The sequence below is a fragment of the Asterias amurensis genome, chromosome 7, assembly GCF_032118995.1.
Source record: "Asterias amurensis chromosome 7, ASM3211899v1".
NCBI lineage: Eukaryota > Metazoa > Echinodermata > Asteroidea > Forcipulatida > Asteriidae > Asterias > Asterias amurensis.
The window spans coordinates 9,752,380-9,779,336 of NC_092654.1; the positions used below are offsets into that span (position 1 = coordinate 9,752,380).

The window sequence follows — 26,957 nt, forward strand, 5'->3', positions numbered from 1 at the left end:
CGAAAATTGTAGCTTATTGTTTTGCTTTATCAATAACTGGCCTAATACTTGTTGGCTGTGTCATATCCATCACAAAATCATTTCAAGTATACAAGTTTGATTCCTGGATGATAAGATCTTAAACAATTTAGAAGATAATCAGCTTATGTTGTTATTTATTTTCAATAACTTGTTGGTTTGGTTTTCGTGACGGTGGTGGCGAGACAATTCCAACAGTAGAGGGCGTTCGATTTTTGCAGTGAGAAAACCGTTTTCGAAACCACGGCTTTGGTCTTGGGCGCTGGCTTGTCAGTTAATTTGAAACGTGTGCCTTTCGATAGCCTGAGCCTGAGCCCAAAGCCGGAGCAGTGGCGAAAAGAGTCATTGTATTTGTTTGATAGCGACTTGTGTGGGTCCCTTGAAAAGTCAGTTTATTGATGAACCGTGCACAGAGCTGTAAAATGTTTAGGCTATACCACAGACATACGGCTCTGACCGTGAGAGCAGCGCCCTCTTGTTCTGTTAATGGTTCGGTTTAGTGAACAAACAATAACGTCTTGGTCCAAGACTACTGTGAAAAGTATCGGTGTACAATTCTGTTATGTATTAACAAAATTGTAAACCACAAGGCGAGAAAACACAATGTTCGGGTAGTTTTCATTTTTTACATCTTTTTAAAAGTATCATCATAATCACCGATTGGAGGAGTAATACTGCCTTACATCCTCAGCTTAAAATGTGCCAACAAAGGTAACATTGACAGTGACTTCCACTGTATGAGTTACACAAGCAAAGTCGAACGTTTGAATACAAAAATGCATTCCACCTGATGATGTAACGTTTGAAATAAATAACTATACGGTTATATACACAAAATGAGGAAGGCGTATGATTTATTTTTTTAAGTTAATGTGAAGTGTGACGGTTTTTTGTGTAGGTTTGGGGATATCGGTATCATACAAGGTTTTGGCTACTTAAAAAAAAACTGTTATTAATTTCTTTCTAAAGATAATTTTTTTAAGGATAAGTTTCCGTATACTGCCACCACTTTGTCATTTTTTATGAAACAAAATAGTATATAAATTTACTCAATTGAGATAATAATCGAGTCATCAAGTCGAGCGCCATGTGGATGCTCGAGCCTAAAAAATGACTCGATATTATTATTCCTTTTTGTGAAAAATTCTTGTAAAAGTGGTGGCAGGCTACGGAAATTTTTACCAATGGAAATGTAAACAGAATAATGAATGTGTCCTACCTGTAACCTTTACGGGATCACCGTGGGTTTATCTTTGGAAGGGCTGAAGGTGAGACATGTGACTTTACTTGACTTGACTTGAATCCACCGACGCCATCAAATATGGAGAGGAAACACTGGTTCTGGTTAGAGGTAGATTAAGCCCACTACGTCCTACCAGGGCTTCTGAAGGGACACAGTTTATATACAAACAGTTCTTGAAAAATTTATTCTACAAGGCCCTTTAGTGTGTTCACAAAGGTATGCTTCTATTGCCACCATTGGGAATAAATTCCAGTATGTTGACCACTCTCTGGCCACGCCAGGTTGGACCTTACTCTCGTATCAGTTTCAGTTCGGGGTCCGGGCCCTGTGCCCAGCAGTTTACAACTCGAACAGGGTCCAAACCCTCAAGACTTGTTGTGTTTTGCTGTGTCCACTGTTTCATCAACGTCATCTTGGTGAATAAAATGAACAGTTAATAATTATCTGGCGAACTTTCCAATTGACCAATACCTTCAAGATAGCAGGAATACGAGTCCAAGTTCCTTGGGGATTTTGTTACTCGGCTAGAGTTATAATACAGGGGCGTCGAAGAGCATTGTTTTGCCGTTGAGAAAATGGTACTGACCCATCGTATTACACAGGTCACATACCAGTTCACACAACCAGCATTGTACGGGGTAATTTTGTATACATTTTACTCGTAGGGATTCGAACCCATTGTGGGCTAGCGCAGTTACGTGTATTGAGTTCTCTATAGTTCTATTATATAATTCTATGGTGTTCCATAATCGGTAATCAACATGGACTGAATTATGCAAGGAAGCTGATTCAAGAGGGCGCTATCAGATGGAATTTCTCAAAGCCGTATGTGTGGGTGTGTTCGACTTCCCTGTGTCGAATCTGCGGTGCTCATTTGGGTGAGTCTCTGAAAAGAGCTAATCGAACAATCACACCCTCTCGTGGTGACGTCATGCACCTCGGGCCAGAAGTGATCCGTTCCACAAGCAGGGCACTTGGGGCTGACCAATGACGTCAAAGCTATTCGAACGTACCGGGGCCAATCGGGGTCGACCCAGGGAAGCAAATCGAACGCACCTATTTAGACGGCTAGCCATTAATTGTTATGTGTAAAAAAAAAACCCAGATGTGCACATACACGGTGCTGCATGGACCAGTTTTTGTATGTGGGTTGTGTTGCATTTGGACCGAAAATGGCGTCCAACAATCACTGGCGCCATCATGTCGCAACTGTCTCAAAAGACATAGCTCTAGAACTTCTCAGTCTACATAAATTGCCATTATTATAAACATTATTATTTTGGACAGAATCTTCGGGGTGTGTAAAAGGGGTGGGGCACCGTAATCGTCGGGGACCGGGCGGAGACACCACAGAGTCTTCTAATCTATACAAGGGAAACTTCATTCAGCAAAACGAAACAAGAGGAGGCTGTGCGAGTGAAACTGGGCATCTCATAGGTGTGGTGTTCCAGTGCCCGCTCAATGAACCCGAACAAAAAAGAGGAGGCTGTGCGAGTGAAACTGGGCATCTCATAGGTGTGGTGTTCCAGTGCCAGATCAATGAACTCGAACAAAAAAGAGGAGGCTGCGCGAGTGAAACTGGGCATCTCATAGGTGTGGTGTTCCAGTGCCCGCTCAATGAACCCGAACAAAAAAGAGGAGGCTGTGCGAGTGAAACTGGGCATCTCATAGGTGTGGTGTTCCAGTGCCCGCTCAATGAACCCGAACAAAATTGTATAGATGATGCGAATATGCTCTTTTGTGTATTCTGTACCATCGACATGTCCTCACAGAGCAAGCTCAAATTGTAATAGATCCAGCCCTTCCTTTTTGGGTAATTTCTAAACACCACTTTCACGCTTGTCGGTCCTTCCAACAGAAATATTAATAAAGAGGGCGGGGTTGCGGAGGGGGAAGGGCGCGGGGGTGGGGTGGCTAGTTGTGTCATGCGGCCGCACTCTCTTGGTCATGTTCACTATATCAAATAATACCAGCAATGAATTCGGTGTAGGCCTAGGCCTCCGGAAAAAGATCGAGACTTCTCCTTCCAGCCTCGGTTTGGTTGATTTGAGAGGGAGTAAATCAAGATGGCTACACCATCAATAAAGGTCTATTGATCTTCAAGCGGACGTGTCATTTTTCCAAGTTTTTCATTGAATGTCATTACTTTTTGGTGATTTTGGGAGAATAAACTAAGTTTCATCCTCTGAATCAGTTTGCAATGCTCCATTTGATAATGTGTGACCCGACGTCCTTCCCAATAAATCGGGCTCTGCAAAGTGAATAGCGCCCTCTTTAGTTGTACTGTGCACACTGTTTACGTTCGGAGTTCCCCGACCTTCATTCCATGACGATTGCTACAAATGTTAACCCAGACAGCTTTTCACGGTTTCCTTTGTTTCTGTAGACGGTAGAGGTTTATCAAGGACAGGATCGGCCTGCATGCAGAGACGAGAAAGATTTACCATCTTCCATGTCGAACTTACGCAAGTGGAATTAGAGGTATGCACACTCAAAATTGACATTGACAATCCGATGTGTGAAATTTCAAAGTTGTACACACTACACGTCGTACGTAGTCCGTACGTCAGGTATTCACATCCACATATTATTATAATAGTTTGTCAGTTGAGTAAGTTCATGGATGGCGAATGCGGATGACACCATGGAGCAACTCTATTGCTCCATGCTGACCATTGGACAGTGACAGACTAACATGATATTGATAATGTGCATAAATCCATGATTTGCCTTTAATAGAGAATTGGGCCATCTGTCTGTGCTGAGTCTTTCCCGAAGAATGTTCACTATCTTGCGATTATGCCCAGGTTTTTCACTTTCATTTGCTGCATCTCTACCTGTTCTCTTCTTAATCTTGGCCACTTATGACTTAGGTTAGACCTATAATGAGGATAAGTGAGGGGACGGGTTGTTGTGCTCCTAGAGCTGTATTTGTTCCGCAATTGACTCCATGGGAGTAAGCTCACTCAGCCCCACAGGTTGGAACTGGCCAACTATTTTCATGCAGGGCACAATGACGATGTACTAGTGGTTGCGGCCTCGACAGAGGTCTCTATCTCGGTCTTGGACTGACCTATTCACACAACAACTTTTCAACAAAGTGTTAAATCCTACCGGGAGTTGGAGCCTTTACTTTCAGTAACAAAACAAAAGTCCAGCAAGTTATGCAGTTATGGGTCATACAATCATATCTGTGCGAGTATAATCCAGAGGAGGTTTCTGCACAGTATAGGAAGATGGTATTGGAAGATGATGATCTTCCACCAGTACTCACTAATCCACCAATCAGATGCTCGAACCGGAGTGTGATATAATAAGCCATAATCTACTCCCAGTTTGTAGGCCTATATTGCACTCTGTGTATTGTGAGTGTCAATGCGTCACGCTCTGCATACCGTCAGTGCAAAAATTACATTCCAAATTTTGCGCGTGCATTGTTTCTTAATGAGGTTGACTGAAAGATAAATTTGTTATCACAAGCGTGCTCGTGGATTACAGAAAAATATAGTGCGTCTCACTGCGTCCCATATCCAACAGCTTTCGGCCTTGTTGGTATGGGACGCAGAAGCGGTTTTTTTCGGCCCGTATTCCACTCGAGCTTGTGTGATAACTCATAGTAGAAACCACAGATTGACAGGGAAGTAGTGATGTATTGAGGATAAAGAACAATGTTACATTTTATTTTACCCTACACTGGTCTGTGAAAAGCACTGTGTGCTCAGTGTTTTCCCAAGTCCCACAAAAAAAAACACCACATGTATACACCCTGCAGGATTAACACGATGTGTTCAAGGCTGAGTGGCCTACCATTACGAAATAGAATGACGACTCAAATATTCATTTGATGTCCTTTAAATAAGATTTATATTGTTGGTTTTACCTTTAACCGATGTGTGATTTATTTATTTATAGCATTGTGCACCTTGGGAAGGATTTATAACCCAAAATACTCTGCATTCTGCAAATGTGTTAACCACCACTTGCGCACTCGACCTGCCGGGGCCCTGTTTCATAAAGCATAAAGCATAAAAACTTAGTAAGCACAGAAATGTATTGCTTAGGAGAAACATGTTACCACCCTAAATACCATACCGTTTATCATTGATGCGACTGGAACCATACTTGAATATTATTTGCTAAACAGAATTATCTACTTGACAGCTTTATAAAAGTGAGCCCTGGTGTTGAGAGGCTAGTTCAATTCCTATAATTTAAAGAAGATGACCGACAAAACAAATAAGTTTCATTTAAATATAATAGTTAAGTCGGGATAAAGAGGATTTTTTTTAAAAGAACAATTAAAAGGGAAAATACATCATTGGTAAATGGTTGATTTTTCAAGAAATTCATTTGGGACAAAATACAAGGAGACCTTAGTCCTCCGAGGCTGACATTGTCTTAAAAGAAAGCAAAACATTTCATCATAATTGCATGTAGTTTATAAATTGATTGATAGAGTCTGTACAGATCTAAGACTTCTTGCAGTGGGGCCTGTCGATAGCCATTCAAGCTTAGTTCAAGATAAGACAAAATTGAAATACCACTGTAATTTTCAGACGATAAGCCGCCGGGGCCCACTGTCTTGGCTCTGCCTACCGCAAAATTCTGCGCTAACGATTTCTGTTCTCTGCTTGCATATTTCTGCACTATAGCTGTGTAAGCAAGAATGCCTAGTATCGTGCACAAGTCAAAATTCCCTGTTAACCTATGAAGTACGCTTGACGTAAGCGCAGAATTCTCTGCTTCCGCAAGAGCCGATTTTTTGCTTACGGTAAGCATAGCCATGAAATTGGGTCAAGTTTGTGACATTGGCCAAACATTGATGTAGTATTTTGATTGATATTCTAGCGTGATTGTTATACTCCCAGGAACAACCAGAAGGCAGGAAACACACTGTAAGTCAACACAAGCAGGAGTCTTGTTTGCTCTGGCAAATTAGTGGACACCATGGCTGCGTTTGGTGAGGAGGACTGCATGACTAGTAGTCTGTATGACACAACGCAGGGTTCTCAGTCATTAAAACGTGTTGAGCCGTCCGTGCTCAAGTTCACCAAAATTGTCGTCCCAACAGATTTAGAGAGACTACGGCAACACAAAGTCAACATTGTGAAGGTATTGTGATTCTCATGTCAATATTATTCACTGCTTCAGACTATTTCTGGTATTGATGGAATTGGTTGTGGTTTTGTAACTTGTTTTGGGTAACTGAGTTTAGGAAAGAAACCAATATATCAATTATTGAGGAGTGATTTGATTCGTCTGCAAAGGACTGAAGGAAAATTAAAGGTGGGCGAAGAGAGACTGGTTGAAATGCTTATGTACGTTATTTGCCTTAACCTTAATTTTGCTCAGCCCCAGTCGGTCTCATCCAAGACTTCTGGGAAGAGCTGAAGAGCTCGTACAAGTTCTTGTTAACGAAGTATGTTCTGCTTGTGTAGTGAAGTGATGCTATACAAAATCTTGGCCCGACCCCCCTGAACCATTCATTGTTTTTAGTTTTGGTAAATCCAATTTAAGTGCTCACTTGTGACCAATCAAACAAGACATTGTACTTAACTTTATTCCAAATCTTGCTTGCAAATTGCTTACATTCAAAACAGACCATCTCAGCGAGACACAGGAATACCTGGCAAACAATGTTCTTGTTGTAATAATATTTGCCTTTTGTTTTCTTTAGTTTCACAAACAAAGAAACTGGGAGAAGCTTACTACAGAGCAAATTAATGCCCGGCAAACAGTTCAGGTAAATCAATTATTGACCAGCAGTTACTCTACTCTATTCCCTGGGAGCAACCTTGGGGATTAACGACCAGCCGTTTCACACTTGGATTGCTTTACCCCTGATCTACCTCGGCTAATGGCAACCCCGGCTAATGGCAACCCCGGGTAAGGGCAACCCCGGGTAAGGCCAACCCCCGGTAAGGGCAACCCCGGCTAATGGCAACCCCTGGTAAGGGCAACCCCGGCTAATGGCACCCCGGGTAAGGGCAAACACGGCTAATGGCAACCCCTGGTAAGGGCAACCCGGGTAAGGGCAACCCCGGGTAAGGGCAACCCCGGGTAAGGGCAACCCCGGGTAAGGGCAACCCCGGCTAATGGCAACCCCGGGTAAGGGCAACACCGGGTAAGGGCAACCCCGGCTAATGGCAACCCCGGGTAAGGGCAACCCGGCTAATGGCAACCCCTGGTAAGGGCAACCCCGGCTAATGGCAACCCCTGGTAAGGGCAACCCCGGGTAAGGGCAACCCGGGTAAGGGCAACCCCGGGTAAGGGCAACCCCGGGTAAGGGCAACCCCGGGTAAGGGCAACCCCGGGTAAGGGCAACCCCGGGTAAGGGTAACCCCGGGTAAGGGCAACCCCCGGCTAATGGCAACCCCGGGTAAGGGCAACCCCGGGTAAGGGCAACCCCGGCTAATGGCAACCCCTGGTAAGGGCAACCCAGGTAAGGGCAACCCCGGGTAAGGGCAACCCCGGGTAAGGGCAACCCCGGCTAATGGCAACCCCTGGTAAGGGCATCCCTGGGTAAGGGCAACCCCGGGTAAGGGCAACCCCGGCTAATGGCAACCCCGGGTAAGGGCAACCCGGCTAATGGCAACCCCTGGTAAGGGCAACCCCGGCTAATGGCAACCCCTGGTAAGGGCAACCCGGGTAAGGGCAACCCCGGGTAAGGGCAACCCCGGGTAAGGGCAACCCCGGGTAAGGGCAACCTCGGGTAAGGGCAACCCCGGCTAATGGCAACCCCGGGTAAGGGCAACCCCGGGTAAGGGCAACCCCGGCTAATGGCAACCCCTGGTAAGGGCAACCCAGGTAAGGGCAACCCCGGGTAAGGGCAACCCCGGGTAAGGGCAACCCCGGGTAAGGGCAACCCCGGCTAATGGCAACCCCTGGTAAGGGCAACCCCGGGTAAGGGCAACCCCGGGTAAGGGCAACCCCGGCTAAGGGCAACCCCGGCTAAGGGCAACCCCGGGTAAGGGCAACCCCGGCTAATGGCAACCCCGGCTAATGGCAACCCCGGGTAAGGGCAACCCCGGGTAAGGGCAACCCCGGCTAATGGCAACCCCTGGTAAGGGCAACCCCGGGTAAGGGCAACCCGTGCTCTTGACTAGGGGTAAGCGATAAAACGCTGGGGTATTCTTAAAATGTGCAACCGGAACCATGTGGAATAAGGATGTGTGAAAGTGTGCCGGGTAACCATGGGGTTTCCCCGGAGCTGTATCCAACAGGGATAAGAAAGAACCAATAACTGATGGCTTTATAAATGTTTTATAATAGCAAACTAATGCCTGGCAAACAGTTCAGGTAAACCTGTTATTGACCAGCAGTATGGTGCGTTTTAATGGCAAAATAATGCCCAGCAAACAGTCCAGGTAAATCCATTATTGACCATCAGTTACTCTGATTCATTTTTATAATGACTGAGGAAGGTAACCTGTATTTAAGGGATAACTTGAATACTATATATCATGGTTGAAGCAAGGCTATTTATTGTGACCTTTTTTTGGTCTTCAATATGTGGCATTGTGTCCTCACCCCCATTTTTTCCCCCTTTTCCTTGGATTCTGAAAAATATTTTGTAGTTTGTTTATTTGTTGTATTTCTCTTGATTTTGCAAAAGGGTTAACACTTTTGTGTAATTTATCAACAGCAACTAAAAGCAAACATACGTGAGATGGAAAAGACAAGGAGCCTTATTAGAGAAGAAGATCTCCCGTCCTTTGATAGTAGGGTGTCCCCTGTGAAAGAGGAAGCAATCCATGCTGTTGTTGATTTCCTTGAGATGACTGATACTGAGCAAGCACCACTAGGGGGTGCTCAGACTAGGAACTTTGTATCACAAGGGGACTCAATGTTGAGACACAGAAATTTTGGTTCCAGCGATGAATTTGAAGGTTTGTAAATTCTTGAACGGTTATTTGTGTTTAAATGAATGAATTTGGGCTTACTTTTATGTTGGAATTCTAACTATTGAACTAGGGATGAGTTTAGTTGAAGCCCTGTTGGAGGCTACAGAAACTGAACAGTGAAACAATATAGTGAAACAGGCCATTGAAACAAATTGGTCAAACAGATTACTGAAAAATACAGTGAAATGAAACGGTGAAACAGAGTAAAGCCCGGTTCGTACTTCCTGCGAATGCGATACAAATTTTGACGTCACAGGGCTGTTTTAGCAGCGAATGTTTGGCAGGAGTTCAGCACAAGTCAAATGATGCGAATTATTTGTTGCAATTTTGTGCCAAGTCTCAAAAGGTACATGTATGAACCGGCCTTAATGAATTGGAACATTGAAATATAATACAGTGAAATAAAACAGTTATCAGGTTGCAAACATCAAACAAACTCTCAATAAATTCTTGGTGTGTCAGTTATCACAGTATTTTGGGGTTATTGACATGGTATTTGTAAAGATTGAAAATGCAGTAAATGATAATTTTGCAAGCAGATCAACATGTGATACTTATATTCAAGTGCTGAAAAATAACACTCTTTTGTTTATTTCTATTGGAAAACATTTTAATGATACTTATTCTTCACTCATGTCTCCCTTGTTTGTTATGTAGTCATTAATGCACAAGAAACCATTCCTGAAGACACCCACCAAGCCGAGTCAGAACGCCAGTTGGAATGTTTGATGCAGCAGCAAGCAGATGCACAAAGCAAGGCGTCATTAGAAGCATGGGAGAATCTTCACAACGATCTAATCTCATTAAACTCAGTCATTCATGAGTTTGCTACACACGTTAGGGTGAGGGAAACAGTTGTTATATTAGTGAGAGAGCATTGTACATAGTGCCCAGTAGACATCAAAAACCCAAGTTCACTCTAGCCTTCGAGCTAACTCGATGGTCTAGTGGTAAGACGTCTTGGCCCAATACCATAGAGCTGCTCCAGCAGAAAATATGGCTTAAAAATTCCTGCTTAGCAACAATGAGCAGGATACCAGTCACAAATTGTACATGTGACATGTCATTTCGGCTGCTAACCTTATAGTAAGCATAACTCTGCTGTGCTGAGCTTTTTTGTGCTTAAGCAGCTCTATGAAAATGGGGTCTGCTCTCAATGCAAAGGCTGAGGTTCGAATCCCACCCGAGTGATTTGGCTGGGGGGTTTTTCCTGAAATAAAATCGGGCAAGTACTGAGTATACAGTGCCTCATACAGAATGGTGTATAAATAAAATACAGTTCATTTTCCAATTCGCATAGTACACAAATATTGACTGCTTCGAGTGCTATGGTTAAAACTATGACTCCCGAGGTGATCCACGGAGCGTTCTATTTTCCCGAGGCGAAGCCGAGGGAAAATAGAACGCTCCGGGGATCACCGAGGGAGTCATAGTTTTTAACCATTGCACGAGTAAAAGCAGTCAATATTTGTTTTATAACACCCCAAACATTTCTAAAACCTGTATTATTATTATTAAGTTACAGACCTGAATGCTACAATCCACGGACGACGCGAACACAGATTGCAAACACTTTTACCTACTGTGTTGCATGTAGTGTCGGACAATCCGAAATGGTTACAGACTATTAATTTATCATCCTCGTACACGCAACGGACGTCTGGGTACTGCACGCCGTGTGCTAGTCTGTCGGACTAGCGCACGGCGCCATGTGCTAGTCTTCGGACTAGCGCATGGCAAACCGACGCTCTATCACACGGCCGTCGTCTAGCAAAACTAAGACATGTCATGTGACGCGCTCTAAACCAATGAGCAGGCACAATACTTGCAAGGGGTGTTATAATTCAAGATATTTATGTTGGGGTGAACCAGGAACAAAAAAAATGAAACAAAATTTGAGCCTGCTCCTTGTTGGCTGTCTAGCCCAATCTTTGAAATGTCCCCATTATGTCAATAGATTTGTCAGGGGATGCCAGTCTGAAGGCATAGGACCAAATACTGCCGTAAACCCAGGGTTTAAGTTTATGCTCAATTTATGATACAACCTGAGTAGTGTGGGCATCCGAGGGGGTTGAATATAATAATGTAGTCTTGCATACATGTAGCGTACGTATCCATGAATGAGGCTTTCAGAAGCACTTTAACAAAGAGAGACACTTTTTAAAGACCGGTTTTGAAGTTATTATAAGTTATCACACAAGCATGAGTGGAACACAGAAAAATATAGCACTTCTGCGTCCCATATCCAACAAGGCTGAAGGCAGAGTTGGATATGGGATGCAGACGCGCTATATTTTTCTGTATTCCACGAGCGCAAGTGTGATGGATAAATGTTTATCTTCCAGCCTCATTAAGTCAATGAGGTTAGGTTATGTTTTTTTTAAAGATTTTGCAGACGCAAAGTTTAGAATGTAATTTTTTGCACTGACCGTATGCGGAGCGTGACGCAGTGATGACACTCACAATACGCAGAGTGCAATATAAAAACTTGGAGTAGGTTATCATCTCATATCACATTCCCGTTTGAGCATCTGATTGGAGGACTAGCGCATACTGGAAGATAATACACATTATGTGACGAATTCATGTAGCACTTTATTAAAGGGCTTACAGGAGGGAAGCAGACGTCCCATGCTTTCAATCACTTAGTCTTGTTTCTAATTTAATCTGTTGAAATGTCACTGAATTAACTTTTTCATGGATGACATTTTCTCTTTTTAAAGGTTCAGGGTGAAATAGTCGACAGCATTGAGGATCATGTTGACAAATCACAAGATCATGTGTCTACAGGTCGCAGGTATCTTATAAAGGTATGTTTGAATGAAAAAAAAAGGTTACTTGTTGCAGCAGCCATACCAGCTGAAAACCAACTTGGTTTCAATTTTTTACCATCAATGATTAAGTCAACATAGGTTTGCAGTACCACCATGTAATGACTATCTCTAATGAGTTGGGGTGGTTCTGAAAAGAGCCGTTGGTTTCAACTCGACATTTAAATCAGTATGCTCTGATCGTCTTCTGATCGTCATCTTTTCTCCGTCGAGTTGAAACGTACGGTTCTTTTCAGAACCACCCCAACTCATTAGAGATAGTCATTACATGGTGTTACCGCAAACCTTTCTATATCGTATTTCCACCATGCAAAGTTTCAAATCCTACTAATGATTGAGTCATTACAAAATATGGTTGCCCACTTATACAAAAACTATATGTTTACATCTGTTCCTATGGCAGGCTTCCACTCTTAAAGCTGCTCTCTTTCCAGTCAGTGGGGCTATCATTGGAGGATGTCTTGGGGGTCCAGTGGGCCTTTATGCAGGCATGAAGGTGGGAACTGTCGCTGCTCTGGGTGGGGGTGCTCTAGGCTACGCCAGTGGTAGGTTCTTGAAGAAAAAGAAAGACAGGCAGGCAAGTTTGGAGCTGGAAGAGATGAGGGAACAAACCGCTGAGAGTAGAAGGAGAACATCGTCTGATCCAGGGTTGAATAATGAAGTCAAGAAAACAAGATGAAGTATTCTTGAAGATTTGATACTGTATTGATGGTCATGCTAGGTTATGGTGTTGTAGTAAAATGTGACTCCATGTTTTCTTACTCATTGGATGTCTGGCATAGACAAGTCATTGTGTGCTTGAAAGAAGGATGCGACGAACAAATTATTGTGTGTCAAGACTATTGAGTGTGAAAGTTTGGTCAGGTTTCTGCCATTCATTGGTCAGCATTGGGAGGTTTAATTCTGAATAGATGGGAAAACATCTCTTTGGGGTAATTTGACATGTTTTCTTTTGTCAGGAGCCATTCAAGTTATTTACGGCCCTTTGTTACTGGGAAAGGTACTTTGTGTGCCTACAAGAAGGGTGTAGAACCTATTGTCCTTTTCCAGGCAAACACCAAAATATACATACAAAAATACATGTTATATGATATCATGTGGTGGAGGTATCTACACTAGTGGTGTTATTTTTTCTTTTCATCTTTTTTTTTTTTTTTTGGGGGGGGGGGCGGGGGAGGAGCAAGCAGAGGGCCATTAAATGTATTGATTGAACCATTCAATTACGAATTTCTTTGGGAAAAGTTTCAGTATGGTGCCACCACTTTTTCATTCGATATGAGTTAATAAAGTATCTAATTTTATCTTAATGAGATATCCCTTTTTGTTGAGTGAAAAAGTTGTGGCGCCATACGGGAAGTTATCCGTTAAGTGAATTCATGTGGTCAACTCGCTGGAGAATGGAGATGTTGCCAAGAAAAGGAGGGGTTTAAATTGAGTGTGTGAAACCTTTTACAAGAAAACTCCGCCCAAAAGAGTTTCAGAAAGTTATTGGTCAATGTAGGAAGTTTAAATTTGACACTTGACATAGGAATGGAAAAGCATAGTTACAACAGTATTTGAAATTAATGAGATTACTTTTATGATTTCATTTACTGTTGATAATTTTCTGTTATTATTGTGAATTTTGTTATAAGCATTCTTAGCAGAAAGGTGTCAAGCACAACGGCCGGAAACAACTCTGTATCCTGCCATCGATTTTTCATATGTAATAAGACAAATTTGTATCTAATTTACTCAAATGATATATTCCTTTTTTGGTAAAAATGGGTAAAAAAGTTGTAGCAGGACATGGAAATCTTTCCTAATCTAAGTGTGGTTTCCGATTACAAATTTTAATAAATGCCTGAACTGTAGAGCCTTCACCATGTGTACATGTAGTTCAGTCTTTGTACTTAAAGCCAGTGGACACTTTTGGTAATCTATACTCAAATTATCACTTGGTAACAAGTAATGGAAAGAGGTTGCTAGAATAAAGCATTGTGAAAAACTGCTACCTCTGAAGTGATGTAGTTTTCGAGAAAGAAGTTATTTTCCACGAATTTGATTTCAAGACCTCAGAATTAGATTTTGAGGTCTCAAAATCAAACATCTGAAAGAACACAACTTTGTGTGACGGGTGTTTTTTCGTTTCGACCAATTGAGTTCGAATTTGCACAATTTATTTAATGCATATGTTGAGATACACCAAGTGCGCAGACTGGTCTTTGACAGTTACCAATAGTGTCCAGTGCCTTTAAACTGAGTGTGTGAAACCATTCACAAGAAAACTGAACAGAAAAGAGTTTCAGGCAATTAATGGTCAATGTAGGAAGTTGAATATCTGACAATTGACATAAGAATGGAAAAGCATACTTGTAGTTACGACAATAACTATGTCTTCTAGTTTCTGCATGACGCCACCACTTTTTCATTCGATATGTAATAATATACTGAGTAATTTACCTCATTGATATATCCCTTTTTGTAAAAATGAGTGAAAAAGTGGTGGCGCCATACGGAAAGTTATCCCATGAGATTGCTACCATGATTTCATTTAACTGATGATGACTTTTTGTTTTTGTGAACGTTGTTGTATGCTTTCTTAGCAGAAATATGTAAAGCCAACGGCCGGAAACAATTCTGTATCCTGTCACCAATTGTTCATATGTAATTTTTTTTTAAAGTATCTAATTTACTCAAAAGAAATATTCCCTTTGGTAAAAAGTGGGTAAAAAAGGTGGTGGCAGGATATGGAAATCTTTCCCAAGTGTGGTTTCCGATTATTAATAAAGGCATGAAATGTAGAGCCTTCAACATGTGTACATGTAGGTCAGCCTTTGTACTTAATAAAAGGCAGTGGACACTATTGGTAATTACTCAAAATAATTGTTAGCATAAAACCTTACTTGGTAACGAGTAAAGGGGAGAGGTTGATAGTATAAAACGTTGTGAGAAACGGCTCCCTCTGAAGTAACATAGTTTTCAAGAAATAAGTAATTTTCCACAAATTTTATTTCGAGACCTTGGAATTAGATTTTGAGGTCTCGAAGTCAAGCATCTGAAAGCACACAACTTCAAGTGACAAGGGTGTTTTTTCTTTTAGTTTTAGCTCGCAACTTCGACGACCAATTAATGAGCTCAAATTTTCACAGGTTTGTTATTTTATGCATGTATGTTGAGATACACCAAGTGAGAAGACTGGTCTTTGACAATTATCAATAGTGTCCAGTGTCTTTAATAACAAAAAAAAACCTCCAAGGACCAAATATTACGCCTACAATAAAGGGTGCAGTTGTTTCACTCAACAGAAAACAGTTTAAATGCTTTTAATTTGTTTTATCAACAAGTGGGAAATCTTAGCCAAAGTAGAATTTCTCTTGAGGAGTTTGAATTCACTTATAGTCAGTACTTTGAAGTTTTGAGCTTGTGTTCTGTTAAAGACACTGGACACTATTGAGTAATTACCAATAAATAGTGTCCATTGCCTTTAATGGGAAATCTTTTGCTAGAGATTCTGTCCCCCAAATGGGAATTTAACATGGATGAGGTTTATTCAAATGACGGTGCTGTCGTGTGTTATTGCCTCACCTTCCACCTCTAGGACCCCGGTTCGAATCCAACAGGGCACTATGTGGATTGGGTTTTCAGTCCCTATTTGACTGCGTGGGTTTTCCCTGATATAATTCTCTGGGGTTTTCCTCCCACAACTAAAACTGAAATTTCTTCAACATCTTCTCTTATCGGTTTGCTCTAATTAGAGCGTTGAGAATATTAAATCCAGATCCAGAACAAGAAGAAGTTTTGTGCACAGTTCGCCATGTGTGAGAACAGAATTTCCGGGGGAACAGAATCTCTTAGCTGCCACACCGGAATAGTTTTAATGAATTTACACTATTGCTGTATTATAGTCAAGTTGAACAAAAATGTTCAGGAAATATTTGTGCTAAATATTTGTGCTTATATAGAGAATAAACTCACCTGTTTCAGAGTTGTTTACTGAGAGGGTTCCAACTTGGAGGGACAGTTTTCTTTAGTCACGTTGTTGCTCGTCGCCTTTTCGTTTCATGTAGCACAACCAAACGTACAGTCTATAGTCTGGCACCCTGTGTGCGCACATGCGTTTTTTAGTACCCAAATGGCCTTTACTTGCAAGCAGTCCAATTCTCTCATTACACAGCTCTGATCAGCTTTTAAACCCACCAATGAGGCAGACGATTAACAGACATCGTGATTTGTGTTTTTTTTAGAAAGGGAAAACCTCGTATTTCTCGCATCAGAGGCCTAAAAGTTGCTGTTTTAAAGCCAGTGGACACTGGTAAATGTCAAAGTCCAGCCTTCTCACTTGCTGTCTCCTAACATATGCATAAAATAACAAACCTGTGAAAATTTGAGCTCGATTGGTCGTCGGAGTTGCGAGATAACTATGAAAGAAAAAAACGCCCTTGTCACACGAAGTTGTGTGCTTTCAGATGCTTGATTTCGAGACCTCAAATTCTAAACTTGAGGTCTCAAAATCAAATTCGTGGAAAATTACTTCTTTCTCGAAAACTACTCCACTTCAGAGGGAGCCGGTTCTCACAATGTTTTGTACTACCAACCTCTCCCCATTACTCGTTACCAAGTTAGGTTTTATGCTAATAATTATTTTGAGTAATTACCAATAGTGTCCACTGCCTTTAAGAGCAAGTCAATCATATATTATTTGCATATCATAAAAAAAGACCAAAACAAAAACCGGTTAGATACTTTGTGTTTTCGACCTGTGTTCTGGCCCCGAAGGATGGTTGAGCTTCTAGTTGTTTGAACCCTTGTCTTGTTTACAAGACGAGAACAAGACTGGAGAACACAAGCTTCAAGGCATCTTAGTTGTTAATCCACATCACACCGTGTTCTTAATAACTCCTCCAGTCTCTCAAAACCTTAATCCAGATCTAATTATCTATCTCTGTTTTTCACAAATTGTACTATTTTTTGTCACTGTTTTCTAAGCGCGTTTTTGTTTGTGGTGAATCGAAAACGGAAGTAGGGTGTCATGTTCACTCTTAAAAACCTCCTGGATCAAATTCAACCCAGACTCCTGAGCCCATTTGGCCTGACCTACTTCTGGAAACTAGTTCACAATTTAGATTGTGCTCAGATGATGCACCAGTTTGTCAGAGTTTATTGGTCACTTTGACACAATTTCTGGGCCAAAGTGACCCAGAAATGGTCAGGCCCAATGGGATCCGGAATCCTGGTCAATTCTGTCCCTGAAATTGTTAACGGTGATACATTCCATGGTTTTAAACACACTTTTTGACCGTAACTTGTCGACCTTTTATTTTTGAAAAAGACGGGAATCTATTTTGCTTGTATTTAATTGCTTTATATAGTTGTCTATATAATGACGATCTTTGTGATGCAGAATTCACTTGCTATCTTACTATCTAAGAATTTCTCTTACTGGTTTTGGAGTGAAACACAACGCATCTGTTACTTTATTCATGTTTCAAACGCACATGAGTTTGTCTGCCCCCATCACCTATTTCATAAGCATTTCACTCATGTCTGTACAATAACTAATACGTTTACGTTTAGTTGGAGATATCTCAAGCATTATTTTCAATAGTTTGAGTTGACATTGTACAAATACGATTAGGAAGTAAATTGGGCCATGGAATTTTCCTGAAAATATACAAAGCACATTAATCGAAACGTCAAGATTCCATGGGTCTTGTTGGGTCGAAACTTTTTCCTGAAAAAGATTGAATTCAAATGGCCGTTACACATAAACGTACACCCAGTTGGTGACATAGTTATACTGTTATTTTGGAATCAGAAAGTGTAATTCAAACGTTTTTTATTATTGTATCTAACGTCCATGTGGCATGCAGTCCCCATTTCCACCAAAGTGTAACCTTAAGCTCATTTTGTAATAATAGGTAAGATCTAAGATAAGTATTCATGTATTAACAATTAAATTGATTTTGCTTTTTGGGTTGAAACCAGGTACGATTACAATATGTTGCTTTTTTATTCCATGGTGTTTTACAACTTCTGGGTGTTGTATCGTTGGGTTCGGGATCTCTATTTCTTAATAGTGTAAATTGAAAACTATATTGTTTAAATAAATTGATAACCCCGTCATAAATAATGAGTAAAGCAAGTTTATTTTGAGTTGACTTTCTTTATTAACGTCCCAGGCGGTACAACAGCAAAACAATAGAAAGCTTGCGTGAGGATGGATACAAAACGCCGTCTGGTCCAGGATTCAGTTGAATCTTTGAACGTCAGGTAAAGACAAATAATACAACGCATGCTTTGTCTGTTATGTAAATTAACGTAAGCCAATAGGCAAATGATCTCACAAACACCGGAGTTCCTCTCAAGTTGCACTGCACTCTACAAACTCCGCAAGCGCAACTTGTTTTTAAAAGATTATACGAAACAAAATCCAAATACAACAAAGAAAAATTCTCCAAGGTTCTGTGTGTCAGAGGGCCTGACCCATTTTTAGTCAGGTTGACCCGGAAACTGGTATTAGAAGAGGGGTATATAGTTAGCGTCAGAGCCATTTCTGGGTCATTTGACACCTGTTCTGGTTACACTGACCCAGAAACGGGTCAGTCCCTCTGGGATCCGGAATCCATTCTCATCCGATTTCTTAGCAGCTGGTTAACTGTTAGAATGCTTAAAGTTGGTTCAATTATGACCCGGGAGATTTTAGTGTTTCATCATTCGATCAATTATACTACGATTTTGTTTTTTTCTGTCATTCCTTGTTGTTGTGGAAATAATGTTTTTTTTTATCCGAATCGAACGAAGGTTGACCTAGACTTATGGACAAGTCGTTGAATGTATGTCTTTTGCCAATAACCCATTGGGATAGTCGTGAGAGCAGGAGAAGCAGTCTCACGAGAAAGCCGTTTCACTATCACCTCGACAACGATTTGTACACAAGTCTAATGTTGACCTTTAAAGAAATAATTTGCAACTCAAAGTACAAAACATTTCCCTATTGTTGTTAAAGAATAAACGTCAGAAAAACGGGAGCACCAATCTTAAACACAATGTTGTCGTTTGTAGCATAAACGGAGTAGAATAACTCCAATCAAAAGAAAAAAACACAATTTTCCCTGTTGATTGTTCTTTATTTACCATCATAGAATATACAGATCAGGCATTGAAACAAAATATGAACATCAATTCGAATATTAATCAGCATAATTCAACAATACCTGGGGCAGATGATGGAGCTATAGGAACCGTGGTTAAATTATAAACAAAGCTACGAAGAACACGTGGAATTTTTAGGCCCTTTTCGAAACCACGGCTTCTGCTTTGGATTCGGCTTCAGACTCCACCCTCTCGTCTGAAGACCTGAGTGCGTATGCAAAGCAAGTGCAATATTGTCAAAACAACCGCGGGGCCAAGCTAGCCTGAATCGAATCTGGAGCGAAGCCGTGGATTCGAAAATGACTTTTGTGGTAGTGGTTGTTTGTCATGCGCAGTAAGTGGCGTACTTAGACCACCAATCATTCAAACACGCGCATACTTGTTTTTTGATGCTTTTTAAAGTCATTAAAAGGAAGGTACACGTTTGGTTATTACTCAAAACAAATATTAACTTAAAAACTGACTTGTAAACGAGCATTGGAGAGCTTTTGATAGTATACAACATTGTGGGAAACGACTCTCTCTGAAGTAACGTATTGAGAAAGAAGTAATTTCTCACTAAAATATTAAAAAACTTCTAGCTAGAAGTCTTTTGTTCAAATTCGTCCAACAAGGGTGTTTTTTCCTTCATCATTTTCTCGCAACTTCGATGACCAATATTGAGCCCAAAATGTTCAGGCTTGTTATTTTCTGGTTATGATGGGATATACCAAGTGAGAACACTTTGACAATATTGCCAATGGTGTCCAGTGCCTTAAAGAGAACGTATATCAAGCATCTGAAGGAACCATACATCCTTATATTAATATTAAATGCACACAGCAGACCTGTGGGCTTGTATTATTCAAAAAGGTTATTTATCATAGTAATCTATACTCGATTAATAATTCACTTATTTATATATCGACTGGCCATGTAACCAACGCGTTGACAGCTCCTTGATCATACATGTGTAATCGTCAATTATGTGGAACCATTATAAAAAACTGCCCTATATCGTTGATTTAGAGCCAATGGTGACCTACATAGCGAGTACATGAATATTTTAAGGAATGCATAACATATTTGGCATATTGATATATTGATTGTGCGTTGTCCAATATAATACAGCCATACAATATTTATGGGTGGGTTTCTGGTAACCATCAAGAACAGTGTGGGACAACTTCACTATGTTTTCGTTGTAAATATGTCTCCCTCAGACCATTCAATGATCTGGACACCCAAGGATAAAATTACTAATAACCTCCTTTTGTCTTTGTAGTTTCCTTTCCCCCACAGATATCCCCTTTTTAGTCTGCCTTATACACTAATTTACTACTTTGCCCCTCTTCCCACCCTTGATTTTGTCCTTTGTGTTTCCATCTTCTTGTGGTTATTCCAGCCCCCCTTTCCTCAAAACCCCCTCCCTTTGTCTCCCTATTTATTGTTTTCCACCTTCCTTTTTCTGTGTGCTTTCTGACTCGCTCTCTTTCCCTCTCTCTTTTCTCTATTCACGTATTTGCACCTCACTTCTTGAATATCATGGGAAGAAGGTAACTATGTTACACTAATAAGTTACCTGTTCAAGTTTGTTGTGTTGTCATTGAGCCTTAAAGACACCTGGACACAATTGGTAGTTGTCAAAGACCAGTCTTCTCACTTGCTGTATCTCAACATATGCATAAAATAACAAACCTGTGAAAATTTGAGCTCAATCGGTGGACGAAGTTGCGAGATAATAATAAAAGAAAAAACACCCTTGTCACACGAAGTTGTGTGCTTTCAGATGCTTGATTTCGAGACCTCAAATTCTGAACCTTAGGTGTCGAAATCAAATTCGTGGGAAATTACATCTTTCTCGAAAACTACGTTACTTCAGAGGGAGCCGTTTCTCACAAGGTTTTATACTACCAACCTCTCCCCATTACTCGTTACCAAGTAAGGTTTTATGCTAGTAAATATTTTGAGTAATTACCAACAGTGTCCACTGCCTTTAAAGAAAGACTCTGCTAGGGTCGAAACGTCAGGCCATTTAGTATTTGTATGTGTTTTCTTTTCCTCTGAGAAAGACTATGCTATAGGGTCAATTATCAGGGCAAGAACTATTTGTCCCCTTTCTTGTAAACAGTGTATAGTCAACTCTCAGGTGTATAGTTACATACATTATTTCAACCTATCAGTAATGTAATTAAAGCCCGCCAGTTTTCTTTTCTTAAACATGTTTATAGCTAATCAGTTTATTCCACTCAAAGCATAATAAGGTTATATCAATATATAGACATCTTACAAACAAAATTAGTTGATACCGGGAAAGTTAAAGTTTTGGAAATCAAGGGCGGCAACAAACTCGTATTTAAAGTAACCGAATAGGACGACTTCTGAGAGGTGAGTCGAAATATCAAATATTTTGTTCAATAAGAAATTGTACATTCAAAGCGATTTGATTTAGTTTTTCAATGGGGTCTGATATACTGATTTTCTTTATGACATTTTAGAAATTGGGGTGCTTTCAAGCATAGCCACGTGGCCAATTATGTTAAAAATGTGTATCATTTAGTGCGCCGTATAATTATAAAGTCGAATGAGTTATTCCATCAGCCATACCGATATTGCACAATAGTTAACTTGTACCAGTCTCTCAAGCGATTGTTTCAAACGTATCTCCTCGAGGGTTTTGTGAAGTCACTTCTATCGATGAATTTAAAGCATCCGTCACATCACTGATCCAACCCTGCGTGGACATTAAAAAAAAAATAGAACAAAACACAATTCAATTCAGCCCAAATCACTGGTGTCATATCATGATACCTTGGGTAGCGGGGCTCACTATGAGCAAGGAACAAGTCTCACTGGCCAAAACTCTTCCTCAAAATATGCAGTCTGAACATGCACATGCCAAAATGTACACTGAGGTTGTTGTCACAAAGATACACACGCGAGAATCAAAATTAACATCATAGGGTGTTAAAAGATTCGGGTACTTTTTCAATATGTCCACAGATTTACATTAAACTTACAGGGTTTGAAGGTAATGATAGTGGAAAGCTTCCCTTCAAAAATTACTAACTAAGGTTGTGTAGTTTTTGAGAAATTAGTAAAACAAGTCACAAAATCATTTTGGTCTCATGAGACCAAAATTATTTTAGCATGTAAAATCCCCTTGACCAGTTATGATATTATACCAAAACCATAGCATAACTGGTTAAAGGCAGTGGACACTATTGGTAATTGTCAAAGACTAGCCTTCGCAGTTGGTGTATCTCAACATATGCATAAAATAACTAACCTGTGAAAATTTGAGCTCAATTGGTCATCGAAGTTGCGAGATAACAATGAAAGAAAAAACACCCTTGTCGTACGAAGTTGTGTGCGTTTAGATGGTTGATTTCGGGACCTCAAGTTCTGAATCTGAGGTCACGAAATCAAATCCGTGGAAAATTACTTCTTTATCGAAAACTATGGCACTCTAGAGGGAGCCGTTTCTCACAATGTTTTATACCATCAACCTCTCCCCATTACTCGTCACCAAGAAAGGTTTTATGCTAATAATTATTTTGAGTAACAACCAATAGTGTCCACTGCCTTTAAGCAGAGTTGTACATGCTAAAACTGAGACGAAAATTATTACTTTAACTCATTTCTCAAAAACTACAGCACCTCAGTAAGTAAAATTTCAAGGGAAGCTTTCTACTATCATAATCTTCAAACCGTGTAAGTTTAATGTAAATCTGTGGACATTGTCTTGTTAGGAAAAAGTACAGACCCTTTGACACCCTTTTTATATAAAATTTGTTTCTGTATCTATAATGTGACCACACCATCGCCTATATACAAATCTGACGAATGTGCCGTCGGATATCGAGATGGCCCCAGTATAATTTTGACCCATAATGTGCATTAGACTTCGTTTCAGATCATTTTGTATGCCCAGAATGCTAATCTATTCTGAGCAACAACAAAAAATTGTTATTTTTTTGGAGTGCCAATGTTTGTCATAAAAATAAAAAATAACCCAAGAACACAGAAGACAAACAAATATGGTCTGAGTTATCTGAAACTTAGGTCCCCTAAAGTCGAATTTACGTCGATTGAAAAGAAGGAGGGATGAAGAATTTAGGGGGTTTTGGTTTGTGGCTGTTTGCATCAACGGCAGTCACAATATTGAAGTGTCGAAGCTTATAGAAAATACATCTATTATAGTCTTAAAGACACTGGACACTATTTGTAATTGTCAAAGCCCAGTCTCCTCACTTAGTGTATCTCAACATTATGCATAAAATAACGAACCTGTGAAAATTTGAGCTCAATCATTGGTCGTCGAAGTTGCGAGATAATAACGAAAGAAAAATTACCATTATCACACGAAGTTGTGTGCTTTCAGATGCTTGATTTCGAGACCTCAAAATCTAAAGCTGAGTCTCGAAATCAAATTCGTTGAAAATTACTTCTTTCTCGAAAACTACGTTATTTCAGAGGGAGCCGTTTCTCACAATGTTTTATACTATCAACAGCTTTCCATTACTCGTTACCAAGTAAGTTTCTATGCTAACAATTATTTTGAGTAATTACCAATAGTGTCCAGTGCCTTTAACATGAGCCGATAAAAAGACACGCTCTCGATGAATGACCCTAATCTTGCCCAACTGTGTATAACAACTTCTAAAGCTGGGGAATTCATGCACTGATTCCAAGTTGGGCTTTTAATTCGTACCTGGTAGTCAAACTGTGGTACATAGGCTGAACACCCCCGTTCCTCGCTGCCATCTTTGCATTGTACTTCACCATCACACAGCCATTCTTCCCATATGCACTGCTGTCTGTCCTGACATTTGACTTTGCGAGGAGGGCATGACGAGGAGGCTGTATTATGGTTGTTGTTGAAGAAAATTGGGGCAAGGGGTAACGGGGAAGGATCATAGAGGAATGGTCGGGCAGATTTGGGGATGAAATTAATTTTTGTAAAAGTTGTAAACCAGAAGTAAAAAGAATGGACGTTGGAGGGATGTGACAACAAATTATTTTGAAAGGGCCTCAATCCAACTCTTCCATAGACACACTGCTCTCACCCAGAACTTCCTAAACTTAATCATACGCTTGAGAAACACAATTTAAAGGTCGATTGGCCAGGGCATGGTCGTTTACCTGCCGTTTTTTTTTTACAGCTAGATTGTCCGCTGACTTTCGAGAATTCCCCATTGTGACCCATACACCATGAATAGCCTTTGGTCTGTATATTGTTTGACACACCTGACCCAATCAGTTCAAAGTACTAAACAGTCGGCAAAATTCCCAATCTAATTCTCCAACCTCAACCACAAAATCGTCATGTGTGCATCAGGGGCGTGTCGTTGGCCGAGCAGACAAGAGCACCGGACTCGAGCTCTGGTGTTTCTGTTCAGCAGAGTGTTTGGGGTCGAGAGTCGTGACACTTGTGTCCTTTAGCAAGACACATAATCATTATTGCTGCGTCCTTCGGATGAGACATAAAGCCGTATGTCCCGTGCGTTGGTTAGTGTACGTTAAAGAAACAAGTGCACTTATCTTAAAGGGGTTCGCCCCGGCGTTTCTGGTCTGATCGGCTGCATATTGCACCGCAACGTCTTGTAAACCATTACATGGTGCTCAATAAAGGAATAGGTCTCATAATTTTAGCGTAGTCCCACATACCTTCGGGGAATACTGTAAGTTACAACGCCAGGAGCGTCACTGAGTGACGGATATGCGCGTTATAAGAAACCACTGTATCAAACTTACCACATTCCCACTCGTCACTACCGTCATCACATGCAGGGACACCGTCACATCGTAGATGCCATAGGTAACACTTTTTCCCATCTTCACATAGGTGATGCTTGCATTGCCAAGTGCTAGAAGTCATTGAAGACGAGTTCACTTCTGTTGGAAAGTAAGAACGGATAATACTGAGTATGGAAACGTCACACATTTTTCTTGGCGCCTTTTTCGAAACGGCTGATGGTTCTTGATCAATGTTGAGCTTCCGTGTAATTACCACGTGGTTTGGTTGATTTGTTCCAAACAAAACAAGGTATATATTTATTGTAACTTTTACACATAACCAATAATTGGGGGAAAATGTATGTTGCTTGATCAACGGCAAGTCTTCGTTTTAAAAGCAAAGTATACTTTTGATTTTCGGAACCATTCGATTGTTCTTATATAAGATATAGTTTATGTAGATAAATACAACAAAACAACAAAACTAACCGGGAAAAAATATGCTAGCGGTTTTTTGTTTAAGTTTTTTTTTTTTTAAATAAACCCCTCTCTTTAAAATTTTGACTCAATTGGTTATCGTTGTAAGCTTTCAGAAGCATAATAATAGGCTTCAGGCCTGAAGTCTTTTAAAATTTGAGTGCGAAATAACCTTTTTATCAAAAACTACGTTACGTTTCATACTTTGAGCAGCTGCTTTCCATTGCCAGTTACCAAGTAAGGTTATTATGCTCACAATTATTATAAGTAATGACCAATAGTGTCCACTGCCTCTAAGGGCATTAACCCATTTTTATTCCCATTATCATCACCTTCTAAACCCGAGAATAATATATGTCTAACCTGCGTTGTTACGACAGTCCACTTCGTCACTCCCATCAACACACTGATTTATCCCATCACACTGCTGAGATTCATTGTAACACTGTTGGTTGTTGGCGCACTTCTTAAACCCAGTCAAGCATTGGTAAGTAGCTATACAAAAAATGGCAAAAATCAGAATAGTTGAAATTAACCTAAGTTGACCGCATCCGCTCACAAACTGCACTCGTACAAGTGCAAACGGAGAGCAGAATTCGACATCACAATTAAAACAAATAATAAAGGTTTTTCATTCGTGCAATAGTGAGAATATTTCCATTCGTTGAAAGGTGGAATGTTCTATTTCAACTCGCTGAATAGAACATTCAATCTTTCAATTCAAATCAATTCAACTCAAAAATGGTTTATTAAAACATGTCTCGCAATAAAAAACTGAATTGCACATGTCAACACCACATGTTAAAAAAACATTACATCAAGTAGAAATTAACAAAGAAAAGGATATTAAACAAGAATTTATTATTATATACATTGTCAAAAATACGTTGGTAAAACAACCAGTAGGCACAATTATTATATACACACATAATTATATTTAAAGTCATTTGAAAAGACTGACGATTTGAGGAATTGCACTTTGTTTGTAGCGAACTGTTCCACATCTGGGTGGTTCACATTGGTTGGTGTGTCTTAAAATTGATCTGACACTTTCTATGGGGAGGTAGCCAATTTCTACACATGTGATGGGATTCGATTGAAAGAGCAAAGTCGCTACACAGTTTGTCTCTACGGTTTTCAGGGGTTTCAAGTTTGCACACACTTAAAGCATCCTCTATTAGTAGAATAGTTCTTACCAGAAATTACCCGACACACCCTTTTTTGAATACGTTCCAATTTGTTGACTTGCTCTTTAGTAAGATTACCATTAAACAAAGGAACACAGTAGTCTAAAACAGGTCTTACATAACCCTTGTAAATTGCCAATAGATCATTCACAGGTAGATTATGAGTACGTAAACAATGCAACATGTACAACTTTCTGTTACATTTTTTGATTATCTTATTGACATGTCTGTCCCACTTTAAATTGTCTTGAATAATCTCACCCAATACTTTAACATATTATTGCACATTTTCTAATTGAGTGTCATTAATGCGCAAGATTTCAAGTCATGAAAATATTCGCACTATTGCACTCATAAACATTCATTGTTTGTATACTGGTGTTAGTGTCATGGTTAGGTTGGGTTAGGGATAGAATAGTGCCAAACTAAAAAATACCAAATATTG

The 26,957-nt window shown here is 40.2% G+C and overlaps 2 protein-coding genes across 3 annotated transcripts in view; one reads left to right on the forward strand and one right to left on the reverse strand.

Annotated features, from left to right (window-relative positions):
- Window positions 1–3,578: 3,578 nt before the first annotated feature.
- On the forward strand, window positions 3,579–15,960 carry LOC139939726 (syntaxin-17-like). 2 transcript variants are annotated; one of them, XM_071935817.1, is made up of 7 exons: window positions 3,579–3,742; window positions 6,110–6,373; window positions 6,939–7,004; window positions 8,907–9,150; window positions 9,823–10,007; window positions 11,889–11,975; window positions 12,400–15,960. In XM_071935817.1, the coding sequence occupies exons 2-7, from the start codon at window positions 6,209–6,211 to the stop codon at window positions 12,673–12,675; spliced, it is 1,023 nt and encodes a 340-aa protein (XP_071791918.1). In that variant the 5' UTR covers window positions 3,579–3,742; window positions 6,110–6,208; the 3' UTR covers window positions 12,676–15,960. The 2 variants fall into 2 exon arrangements, with proteins under 2 accessions (XP_071791918.1, XP_071791917.1); XM_071935816.1 differs by having other exon boundaries at window positions 6,130–6,373.
- Window positions 15,961–19,095: 3,135 nt separating this feature from the next.
- Window positions 19,096–26,957, reverse strand: part of LOC139940110 (uncharacterized) — a 28,744-nt gene continuing 20,882 nt past the window's right edge. Inside the window, exons 6-9 of the mRNA XM_071936356.1 lie at window positions 25,689–25,820; window positions 24,867–25,007; window positions 23,824–23,972; window positions 19,096–21,843 (exon numbers count right to left, since the gene is read on the reverse strand). Coding sequence (XP_071792457.1) covers window positions 21,751–21,843; window positions 23,824–23,972; window positions 24,867–25,007; window positions 25,689–25,820 — 515 coding nt within the window. The 3' untranslated portion in view covers window positions 19,096–21,750. The remainder of the gene's footprint in view (window positions 21,844–23,823; window positions 23,973–24,866; window positions 25,008–25,688; window positions 25,821–26,957) is intronic.